The sequence below is a fragment of the Gopherus evgoodei genome, chromosome 4, assembly GCF_007399415.2.
Source record: "Gopherus evgoodei ecotype Sinaloan lineage chromosome 4, rGopEvg1_v1.p, whole genome shotgun sequence".
Taxonomy (NCBI): domain Eukaryota; kingdom Metazoa; phylum Chordata; order Testudines; family Testudinidae; genus Gopherus; species Gopherus evgoodei.
Genome location: NC_044325.1, coordinates 47,543,421 through 47,556,338, shown reverse-complemented (window position 1 = coordinate 47,556,338; position 12,918 = coordinate 47,543,421). Strand labels below are relative to the sequence as shown.

Below are 12,918 nucleotides of genomic sequence, written 5' to 3'. Positions count from 1 at the left end.
CAGCATAAAGTAAGTCACATGTAAAGAAAGAATTTAGAAAGTGGTTTCTAATATACATGTGGGATCAATAGGCCACTAATGAAGCTACTATACAAATTATTGGGCTCCATAAAGGGATAACTTGATGAAATTCTGTGGCCAGGAGAATCTAATGATCTCTTCTGGCCTTTAAATATCTGAATTTATTATCTATTCTAATTATTATTATTTGTTTAGTGTCAACAACTTGCACAGAATGATACAGTACAGCAAATAAAGACAGTCCTTGCTCCAAAGAGCATGCACTCTAAAAGATAAATACATGGGAGGCTGGTTGTACTGAAACCCAGTTGTAAATGCACTTCTTAGTAAGTACTCTAAAATAGGGGAACAGCTTACCCTTAGCAAGAATGACTTAAGTCCCAAATACGGACACAGGGCCTAATTCTCCTTTGGGAGTAAAACACTATAAAAACAGAGTGGTAGTGTTTGACACTCACTTTTCCTTGATTTAAGTGATGGTAGAAGGTACATGGCAATGCTGATGTCAGGCTCATAAACTTTGAGACAGAAGGTATAGGGGGAAACTATTTGGCAAGATTAGCTATTGTGGGCCACAGAACAATACTTAATATTTTAGCCAAGGCCCATGTAAACCAAATTTATTTTGAAAGGAGCCCAACTGGCTGTATTTACCTCTAAATTTAATCCAGTACAAAATTATTCTTTCTGCTAGAGAAACCACTGAAGGAGTTTTATTAGAAATGCTTGTTTTTAGGTCAGTGTGTAACTGTGAGACAATAACTTCCACTGCCAAATTTAAGCCTGGGAGCTCATTGGAACATGCTTACTGGAGTGACGTAACAAACAGTGTTTGCCAGTCAGTAGTTGATGAAAGTTCCTGGAGTAGGTTAATTAATCACGGGGGTGTAATGTGATTTAGAGCTAACAGGCTCTGCTCAGTCAGTCTCTACGTTCTTAAGTTTTAAGGCCAAAAGGGACCATTTTATTCGTCCTCTCTGACCTCCAGCATAACATTGACCCTAGAATTTCACCCAGTAATTCCTGCATCCAGTTCATAACTTCTGGCTGAGACCAGAGTGTTTCGTTCAGAAAGACATCCAGACGTGATATAGAAGAATATTTGTTAAGAGTGAGGAAAGCCGCATGATGCCTCTAAACCATATCAAGGCTTTATCTGATAAATAATCTATTACAGGATTGTAGCAGATCTGCCACTTGATCTGTTAAACACCAACAGCTCCCGCTCTTTCTGTCTACTGCCTCTTACTCGTCATGGAATGTGTCAGAACTGTTGGGTTTGGGAGAGGCATTAATGTCAGCAAAATACATTCCACAAGAAGCCATCAAGCACCCAAGTAAGGCCATCTTCATGGCTTGAGCCTAATCTAATCTGTTGGACAGATAACCAAAGGTTAGAGTGTAGGTTTATAAGCCTTTATATAGTATTTCAAAATCCACAAGGGTTTTGTTTTTATTGCTTTTATCATCCATCTGCAGGTAGAAGCTATTGTTCTGCCCTAGTCTATATACTGCTGTGCAGATTAGCACAGAAGGCTAATTGAAGGATGCTATTATCTAGTAGAGGTACATTTTAGGTAGACCTGAGTTGTAATTGCCCCAGTGATCCCCTTGGAGCAGTGCAGCTCTACACAAGCCCTTACTCAAGGTTTGTGGCTAAATGTCACTGTCCACCATAAAATGGGCAGCTCTGGCCAGAGAAGCGGCACAGGGGGGAATGTGCTGATTCAGCACATCTCTCAGCCTTCCTCAGTAGATCTGATAGTAAGTCCAAACCCCAGTTTAAAGCTGGATTCCCTCATCTGGTCTCCTGTTGCAGGGGTGAACTGAAAGAGCAGTGAGTAGAGCCCTATAGCTAATATTAAAGTTTCTGTCATCAAGAATTTTTAAATATATTTTAATAAGGAAACTTCTATATAATTCAGAATTATTCATAATCAGAGTAGACATCAGCCTCTGGAAATCTGGAGCCCACTCCAATGTATGGCAACCCAAAAGGAAACATCAATGAAGGAAAATCCATAAATCTACTAAAAATCAAATCAGTCAAGCACCTAGAACTGTCTAACCACATCCAGTATTCAAACCAGAACAGTATACGTACGGGACAAGAAAGCACAAACCTAAAGTAACTGCATAAGCAAGCAAGCAGACTATGTTTTGGGAAAGAAATCCCTGACTGCTTAGGCAGTCTGCTTCTGTAGATTGGACCTTCTTCTCAAAGATTATGAACATTTCATGAAGAATTTATTCCACCTAGAAACATCACAGCAGCAGACCCCACCAGTAAAGCTATTTGCTACTACTGTACATTCAGCCACAGATTTCCTTGTTTTTGGCCTAGAATTAACTCCAACTTCATATAAAAAAAGAGCACCATTAGTCTAGCACAACTCAAGAGTCTTAAAGGCAAAACATCTCTTGCTAAAGTAAGAAATACTCATGTACCAGCTTTGCAGATGTCTTTGCCTTTAACCTGTAGGACTTTTCTTATTGTACAGGGTTATTAGGAGAAGCACTTAGGTAGGCACTATAGAAATAAGATAAAGAATATTTCTCACTCCTTTTTATGCTCTTCAAATATGGCAAATTTTATCCATTCTTTAAGCATGGAATTTATTGCCCTTGAAATGTGCAGCTCAATATGACTAAAGGTGGAGCAGTACATATGAGGGAATAATTTGGCCCAGTGGTTTTTTTTCTTTTAACATAGGTATTTGAATACATAGATACAATATAGCAAAAAGAAATTGCACAGCAGTAAAGTGATATTTGTAAGGTGAAATAATCTCATAGAGCTAGATTTTCAAAGGCATTTAGGCATCTAACGATGAAAATAGGTGCCTCGTGGAATTTCTAAAAATACCTAAGCAGGTTAGGTGCCTGTTCTATTGAAATCAATGCAAGTTAGGTGCCAACAAGATTAAGCACTTTTGAGAACTCCACTATGAGCCTATCTGTTATCTTCTGGGCCCTAAATATCTTTAAACATCTGGACCTTGGTCACTAGAGCTGATTTTTTTTCCACCAGTCAGTCATGCATGTTCAATCTTCACTGAAAGGTCAGAAAGATCTTTTTCCTGAGTGTACTCTTTGGGTAGCTTCAAAAGGTGAAGCAAATTGGTCATTATCTATGCTTATTCTTTGGGATAAGTGTTGCTCTTTTAAGACTTCTGAAGGCATGCTCCACACCTTGTCCCTCTCAGATTTTGGAAGGCACTTCTGATTCTTATACTTGGGTCAAGTGTTGTAGGTATTTTTCGAAATCTCACATTGGTATCTTCTTTGCGTTTTGTCACATCTGCTGTGAAAGTGTTCTTAAAACAAATGTGCTCGGTTATCATCCGAGATTGCTATAACATGAAATATATGGCCGAATGTGAGTAAAACAGAGCCAAAGACATACAGTTCTCCCCCAAGGAGTTCAGTCACAAATGTAATTATTGCATTATTTTTTAATGAGCTTCATCAGCATGGAAGCATATCCTCTGGAATGGTGGCCGAAGCGTGAAGGGGCATAAGAATATTTAGCATATCTGTCACATAAATACCTTGCAACACTAGCTACAGAAGTTCCATGCACACGCCTGTTCTCAATTTCAGGTGACCTTGTAAATAAGAAGCAGGCAACAGCATCTCCTGTAAATGTAAACAAACTTGTTTGTCTTAGTGATTGGATGAACAAGAAGTAGTACTGAGTGGACTTGTAGGTTCTAAAATTTTACATTAGTTTTTTTTTGTTTGTTTTTTTGTTTGAGAGCAGTTTTATAACAAAGAAATCTATATTTGTAAGTTGCACTTTCATGATAAAGAGATTGCCCTACAGTACTTGTATTAGGTGAATTGAAAAATACTATTTCTTTTATAATTTTTTTCATTTTTACAGTGCAAATATTTGTAATAAAAATAATAACAAAGTGAGCACTGTACACTTTTATTCTGTGTTGTAATAGAAATCAATATATTTGAAAAGGTAGAAAAATATTTTAACACATTTCAACTGGTATTCTATTTAACAGTGCGATTAATCGCACTTAATTTTTTTTAGTTAATCATGTGAGTTAACTGCAATTAATTGACAGCTCTAATATGTACAAAATGATAGGGTCTAAATTATCTGTTACCAGTCAAGAAGAGATCTGGGAGTCATCAAGGATAGTACTCTGAAAACATCGGCTCAATGTGCAGTGGCAGTCAAAAAAAACTAACACTATTAGGAACCATTAGGAAAGTGATAGCTAATAAGACAGAAAATATCATAGTGTCACTATATAAATCCATGGTATACCCCCACCTTGAATACTGCATACAGTTCTTGTCACCCCATCTCAAAAAATATATATTGAATTGGGAAAAGTACAGAGATGGACAACAAAAATGATTAGGGGTATGGAACAGCTTCCATACGAGAAGAGAGCAAAAAGACTGGGACAGTTCATCTTAGAAAAGAGGTTACTAAGGGGGGGAGGGTAGTATAGAGGAAATAATGACTATTGAGGAGAAAGTGAATAAGGAAGTGTTATTTACTCCCTCACATAACACAAGAACTAGGGTTCACCCAATGAAATTAATAGGCCGCAGGTTTAAAACAAACATAAGGAAGTACTTCATCACACAACACACAGTCACCTCTGAAACTCGTTGCCAGGGGATGTTGTGAGGGCCAAAACTATAACTGGGTTCAAAAACGGATTAAGTAAGTTCAGGGAGGCTAGATCCATCTATGGCTATTAGCCAAGATGGTCAAGGACACAACCTCATACTCTGGATGTCCCTAAATTTCTGATTGCCAGAAGCTGGGACTATATGACAGGGGATGGATCCCTCAGTAAAGTGCCCTGTTCTGTTAATTCCTTCTGAAGCATCTGGCACCAGCCACTGTTGGACAACAGGATACTGGGCTAGATAGACTATTAGTATGACCCAATATGGCCATTCTTATGTTATTAATATTACTTCCTATAGATTATTGGCATCCATCCTTTTTATAAAAAATTACCTAAATTAAGAGATCTGGTGTACCAACTAGTTTCCTACACCTCCCATTCAGCTATGCATGCACGATGGAATTTAGGCTACTATCTCTGTCAGAAGAATGGCATTCAAAGCAACAAGTTCCACCATGGATTAGACGGCACAACCTTGAAAGGGAGGCAGGAAATCTGCAGCAGTCCAATTTTGTCATCTTTACTCACTCTGGGTAATACCTTACTGCACAGGGAGTCTCCTTAACTTTAGTTGACTATTCACAGAGAAAGGTGCTACTCTGTAAGTAAGGGTGGCAGAATTGGGCTCTGTGATGGACAACAGGGACACAGAATTATAGTTCCCAAAACTGAGTCCGGAGGCTTGTACCAGGGGTTGTTAACCACTGATTTAGACTATAGCACTATTTTATGGGATTAAGAGGGCTTTTAGGGGTACAAGCAGGCATTTTGCTGGCTCTCTGCACAAAGGTGAATGTCACCCTCTTTGTGATTGAATTCATAATTAGCTGTTATTTTTTATTTCACAGAATTGTTTAGATCCATGTTAGAGATGCGGTTTCTTAATCTCCTACTATTAATAATCATTTTTCTAATAATAAGTACAATCAAATCCATACAGGACAGAAATAAAAGGCCCATAAGATCTGCATAGTTTGTACTTGGTGCTGGAAACCTCATTCTGATGATTGCAGTCATCATTCATCTGAAGAGCAGAAGCTATGATTGTTAAGCCTCATTATTTTCAATGAGGCCTGACAGTTGCAAGGTTAAACAGTAGACAGCAACTTTCATCCTACTGGTATTTCTTTTCAAATATGGGCAACTCTTCACTAACTTGTCTACTTTGGTGTCCATTGCCATTGGTTGATCACAAAATTGTGACAATATCTCCATATCTAAGCTTGCAGGAGAAAGTTTAAACATTGACCTCTATTCCATATTTACCTTATGATCTTAAAGGTACTTAAATAACTGAAACCATTATAGTTTTTCCCCCAGATGTGCAGCTGCACAGCATTGCTTTTAATACAACAATGATTTAAATAATCACACTATCAGGTGTTTCTGTTTTCAAAAAAATAATGAACCCTCAAATCTCAGAATTCTAGTGCATCAGATTAGTTTCTTCATCCCTCTTGTTCCAGAACGGGGATTGTCTTATCCTGAGGACAAGTACTAGTATGAGAGAGATTTTCATAGGTGCTTAAAGAGGCTGAGAAGGTTGTTGCAATGCTATTGAACATAATAAAGAAGACATCCAAAGGTCCTAGCAGCTGCTAGAAGTAAAGGGAGGTGAATGATGACATCTAAATCAGGCCTGGCCTCCTTCCCTTTTCATATTCCAATAACACTGAGCTTTGTGAGCCTGAACAGGTCTAGAGCCAGCAGCAGCCCTAGCCATTTTGTGAGCCAGGACAGAAAATGTTTTAGGACTATGCTCCCTGACAGTAGCTGAAAGTGGGAGAAAACACAACCAGCCATTCAGGATCAGAGTGGGGAAGAAACCAGCACAGTACTTCAGCACCCCTGGAAGTTGGCACCCAGGACAACCACCCTGCTTGCCCACCCCCAAAATTGGCCCTGCCTACAGCCCCCATTCGTGAAGATTAAAAATGTCATCTTAATCCTTAACCTAAAAAAGCCATCAAAGGAAAGCTGCTCTTCTTGGATATCTCCCAGATCTTTTGCAGAGACATTAGGTGATTCCTGGTCAGTGAAGGATGGGGAACTGATGTCTATTCAATGAAAGAGGGCATATCTCCTGCAGATGGAAAGCAGATAAGATACAGTGGGTCTGATCCTCAGCTGATGTGAACTGGTATAACTACATTGACTTCAATTGTTCAAATTAGAGCTGGTTGAAAAATGGAATTCCCGTCCCATGGGAAAAGATTTTGAAATTGTGTTTCATAGAATCATAGACTTTAAGGTCAGAAGGGACCATTATGATCATCTATTCTGACCTCCTGCACAATGCAAGCCACAGACTCTCACCCACCCACTCCTGTATCAAACCTGGGTCTGAGCCATTGACATCTTCAAATCATGGTTTAAAGACTTCAGGGTGCAGAGAATCTTCCAGCAAGTGACCCATGCCCCACGCTGCAGAGGAAGGCGAAAAAACTCCAGGGCTTCTGCCAATCTGCCCTGGAGGAAAATTCCTTCCTGACCCCAGATCTGGCAATCAGCTAAACCCTGAGCATGTGGGCAGAGCCGGCACTACCATTTAGGTGACCTAGGCAATGGCCTAGGGCACTAGAATTTTGGGGGGGCGCTATTTTGCCAGGGGGGTGGCACGCGGGTACGGTGGACCTACTGCAGTCATGCCAGCGGACAGTCTGCTGCTGGAAAGGCTCCGGTGGAGCTGCCGCAATGATTTCGGTGGACGGTGCGCTGGTCTAAAGGCTCCGGCGGACCTACCACAGTCATACCTGCGGCAGGTTCACCGGAGCCTTTAGACCAGCGGACCGCCCGCCGGCATGACTGCGGCAGCTCCACCGGAGCCTATCCAGCAGCGGACCGTCCGCCAGCATGACTGCGGTAGGTCTACCGGACCTGCAGGGGGCGGCGAAATGGCCGTCCACCTAGGGCGTCAGAAACCCTGGCGCCGCTCCTGCATCTGGGCAAGACTCACCAGCCAGACCCTCAGGAAAGAATTCTCTGTAGTAACTCAGATCCCACCCCAACTAACATCCCATCACAAGCCATTAGAATGAAAAGTAGAAATCTTGGAATTTTTCTGTGAAACCAGATATTTCATTTGGACTTTATTAAAAGATTTCATTTCAATAAGGTCAAATCGTTTTGTTTCAACTTTATCATTTTGACTTTTATAATTTTACTATTTTTAGTGTTGTAAAAGTTGAAAGATTTCATTAATAACATATTTGTTATCAAAATGATGAAGTCTGAATGGACTGTTCATCCCTATGAAATGTTTCAATAATTTCCCATCAAAAATTTCAACAAAATAGATGCATTCCCATGAAATGTTTTGATTTTGTCAAATCAGCATTTTCCAAAAGAAAAACATTACATCATAAAATGTTCACAGCTATATTCCAAATTATTTTAATTATTGTCCCTGAAATAGGAAATGATAAAATATATGAACTTCTAAATAACAGGGAAGAAAAATACAGCCTATCATGTAGCTATGAGGTAAAATCCTTGGATCGTCTAGAACCTAAAAGCCAGCCTGGAAAAGTATTTCTGGTTAGGGTAAACTGCATAAGAACTGACTTATGAGAGTTGTGTTGATCATGGTGGGTAAGTTGTTTCCTGCCTGACCCTCACCCGCAAAAGTTTGATGCATGTATTATGGCAAATAATGGAAATTATAGAAAATAAAAGACAAAAGAAAAAATGACAAAGATATATAGGAAAGGGGGAAGGGAAAGAGGAGGAATAGTTAATCTGTAATTATACTACCTATGCTAATACTTAAAATGTGAAACTACACAGACATAAAAACTCCATCTCCAGTAACTTCACTGTGGAAAATGCAACTAGTACCATCTACATTTTCCATGTGTCATTTCCTGGTGCCTGTTGATAATCTTCCCCTCAATTGCTTTTGGGTAGTGAGTTCCTAATCTGGTTTCAGGATTTAAGCCATCTGAATAGCACAATAAAAGGTGTAGTTTCATGGTGCTGAGAGGTTCCTGGAAAATGTGAGTGTTTCAGTACCTAATTGTACACATCAGTGAGTATCAGATGTTATAACTTGTGGCAGTAAATCCAAGAAGCATGAACTAATTCTTTTGCACTGAAGTCACTAATGCATCCATTAGATCAAATGCATTTTTCAGCTTTAAAGGGCTTGAATTACTTTTATATTGAATTTATGTTCCAGTGCTGTGCAGTATATATGTATATATGTATTTATGTTACCAATGTTGTGCAGTATACAACACATATACACACAAAATCTTCTCAGACCCGAAAAGATGGTGAACTTTCAGTGATATGTGCAGCTAATTGGACTCACAAGTCACAACTCTTTTAATTGGCATAGGCACTGAAAATATTCCCTTTCCCTCAATGTCTAGCTTTATACTCTGTGTTTATTTGTGGGAGAACCTTCATTGGAGAATTACATAAAAAAATAGATAGCCTGAGGAAATAGCTAAATACACTTTCATTGGAGTGCTTAAGCAAAACGCATGTGACTGAGAACTCCTGGACAAATTTAGAATTTGGGTGTGGTTATGTGCCAGGAAGAGTCTGATCTTGTGAAGCACTGAGCACCCTCACTCCCACTGCATTGAAGTCTATGGGAATTGAGGACTCTGAGCATTTTGCAGGATTTGACCCTTAATTATTGTATGCTCTCGTTTGTATTATCAATTCAAAACATATGAACCAGTGTAGACATAACATCTTACACACTCTCAACTCAGAAACTCGACTTACATGTATTTTGAAAAGACATTTTGATATAAACACATATGGGATTTTTAGAGGTAAACATACAGTATGTGGAAGGCACATTGCACGATTGAGCTAAGGCTTGGTCTACCCTTAAAAATTAGATCGACCTAGCTACAGTGCTCAGGACTGTGAAAAATTTGGCACCCTCCGCACCTTAGTTAGGTCAACCTAACCCCCACTGTAGGTGCAGCTGAGGATTCTTCTGTTGACCTGACTACCGCCTCTCAGAGAGGTGCATTAACTACAGTGACAGAAAAAACCCTTCTGTCAATGTAGGAAGCACTTGTGCTACATCAGCATAGCTGCAGTGCTGCAAACTTGCCACTGTACCACTTGTAGTTTACACATAGCTTTAGTAGCAAGTGCTAAAAGAAAATAAGACAATTAGTATTGTGTTTAGTGAAAGCAATGACCACAGAGTAGGGTTGGTTTTTTCCTCCGGGAATTAAATGTGCTGCCCATGTATTGCGGCATATCTGCAGCAAGATTTATTCATAGTTCTGTGTAAACTAGTGTGTCATGGGGGTCTCAGATACTGTATGTACTACACAGAGGTAAGATGAGTTGATATACACCTCTGACTGTGACTGGGTTGGACTATAGGTTAAAAGTTTCTCTCAAGTTGTCTGCATTCTGCCCTAGTGTCTGTCTTTTACAGTAATGCTTTGTTTCTTAGCATGACCATCACTAGGACAGCTTGGTTCAGTGCAAACACTGTCTCTTTCAGCCAGAACATTCCTAATGTTAGCTTCCTTTTTATTTTCTTCCCTCCCTTCCCCCCATTGATCCCATCTCAGGTTGGAAAGGCTGGTGGACGTCCTGAGGAAGAAGGTTGGAGCAGGGACCATTAGGACTGTGATCTGATTGAAAGCTCCAGCCTAGGGAAGTATTCACATCTGGTGACCAGGCTGCATCATTCAGCACTGTATAAACACTAAAGCCTTAACTTAGCAAACAGTTGTTAGAAGTGGGACACTCCAATGACATTCCAGACTGAGATAAAATCAAATCATAAATGTTTAACCACTTTGCCGCTGAGTTGTGTTATTTGTCAAACTGTATCTCTGCAAACATGTATTTGCTTTAAGCAGCTCTATTGTGCTATGGTCAGTGAGTATTGTGGAAATCATTTGTGTGTTGTTTTAACAATAGTCTCTTCGCATAGTTAACGTTGTCAGATTGTAGTGTGCTGCACGGCATAGCCCGGCCATGTCACATATGGCCTGCTTCAGGGGCGAGTCCTGCAAAGTGTAAAACTACTATACTATGTATCAATCTGCAAACAACTGAATATTTTAATGTTGAATGTATTTCTTGATTGATAATAGAGGTTCAGATTTAGTGTTCTATGTTAATATCATGGAGATGTTTTCCTTCTAATGCACACTCATAATCCCTCTGTATTGTAACTGTTAATTAGAATTATGTACATGCATCATGGGGAAGGTAGACACATGGCTTTAAAAAGAATTTCTATAGCTAGCATAGAATCCTACTCCAGATCCATTTCAGCTCCTTGTAAACATGTATGTACAGTTAGATTTCACTAAAAGAGTAGATTCATAAATTTGTAAAAATGCAGTTACATTGATCAGTATTGAAGCTGTAGAGACGATTATTCTGATTGTTATATGTCACTCTTCCTCCCTCTCCTATGAAAAAAATCTCTGTGGGGTTAATACTCTACCTTGCTGGGGCAAAGGAACTGCCGTTCACCTCCACTGTGTAAGGCACAGCCTCACCTCTTCTATATCAATCTTCTTGCCTCCTCCTTTGAAATGGAAGCACTGAGCATTCTGCTCAGCCCTCCTCGTCTGGCTTTTGTGTGTTTCTGCTGTCGTCTCTCTTTAGTGATTGCTTTTATAGATGCAATGAAAGAAGAGAATAGAAGAATGAAGGAAAGAAATCTGCAATATGCCATTTAATGTGGAGAATCAGACTCAGGGTCCGTCTTTCTGGTCAGACACTCGGCATTCTTTGTCTGCAGACCTAGGCTCCTTTTGGTTTCAGTCCTCCAACTAGTCCACTTGCAGGGGAAGGTAGGTTTACCTCCAGTGCATAGTACATGTTATGCCCCAGGAGACTCTGTGAGTGATTCCTAACCACCCACTCTGCCCCAAGTCAGACTGTGATTATTGCTTCTGAACCTCCATAGTCTTTAAACCATGGATGACCCTTTCATGCTTCCAGACCTGGGAAAACCCTAGAGGAACCTATGACTGCTGCACCAGGCCCTACTTCTTCTTGTGCTCAAAGTGAGCCTGTAATTACTGTCTCTAGGATGCTGCTCTCACTAGATTGGAAGCAACTACTGCCCTATTCTAATATCCTTACTGAACCCCCAGTGGTGTACTGAGTGGCATGCCACATGCTATGGACACCCTTGTGCCAATTCTGCTTGAGGGAAATGGCCAAATAAGGAAGGAAGAAGTTGTTATCCATGCTTCAGTGACCTAGCTGTCACTTTCACATTTATCTAGGTGTATCTAGAATTTTCCCCTTGATTCACTCTTAAGAGTAGGGCTTCTAATTTTCAGTTTTTAGTGGTACAGCGCTCTTAGTACAAAAAATGAAACTGGTGTTTATCCCATGAACACTGGAAATGGTTACTTGTATCTAAGGATTTGCCTACATGGAGCAATAATGTGGACTGTGGGGTGTGATTTCTAAAGTGCACTAATGTATTACACCAGGGTCAGCAACCTTTCAGAAGTGATGTGCCGAGTCTTCATTTATTCACTCTGATTTAAGGTTTTGCATGCCGGTAATACATTTTAATGTTTTTGGAAGGTCTCTTTCTATAAGTCTATAATATATAACTGAACTATTGTTGTATGTAAAGTAAATAAGTTTTTTAAAATGTTTAAGAAGCTTATTTTATAGTTAAATTAAGAGCCCCCCGGACCAGTGGCCAGGACCTGGGCAATGTGAGTGCCGCTGAAAATCAGCTCGCATGCCACCTTCGGCACACATGCCATAGGTTGCCTATCCCTGTAGTATACATGAATTGGTCCATGTAGACACGGCTGGCATGCACAAAAAGTTCCCTAGTGCGCTATGACATAATGCTGTTTGAAAGAGTACTGTATTAAAGTTCACTAGGGAACATTATAAAGAAATTAGCCATTACAGTATATACAATATATATAATATACAATTACTCATTACAGTATATATACAGTATACAGTATATATAATATGCATCACTCATTGCAGTGTATATAAAGAGACAGCCCACAAAAAAATCTACCCTGATTTTTGGACAGCTACATAAAACTAAAAAAAAAAAAAAAAAAAAAAAAAAAAAAAAAAAAAAAAAAAGGCTAAAAATAACCCCAAAATGAAAAACAGACTCCCTAATGAAAGAGCTCCTAGTCCTTTACATGCAGACTTTACATAATCATGCTTATATCATCCCCTTTTATCCAGGAAAGTAGGCTTGATCATACAAGATCAGATCAGCAGTCATTAAGTC

The 12,918-nt window shown here is 39.6% G+C and overlaps 1 protein-coding gene across 7 annotated transcripts in view; it reads left to right on the top strand.

Annotated features, from left to right (window-relative positions):
- The window catches only part of MIPOL1 (mirror-image polydactyly 1), a 290,064-nt gene extending 277,899 nt beyond the window's left edge, over positions 1-12,165 (top strand). For all 7 annotated transcript variants that reach the window (XM_030559240.1, XM_030559246.1, XM_030559241.1 and 4 more), the window contains one exon: positions 10,241-12,165. In XM_030559240.1, the coding sequence (XP_030415100.1) occupies positions 10,241-10,307 (67 nt within the window). In that variant the 3' untranslated portion in view covers positions 10,308-12,165. The remainder of the gene's footprint in view (positions 1-10,240) is intronic.
- The last annotated feature ends 753 nt before the right edge of the window (positions 12,166-12,918 follow it).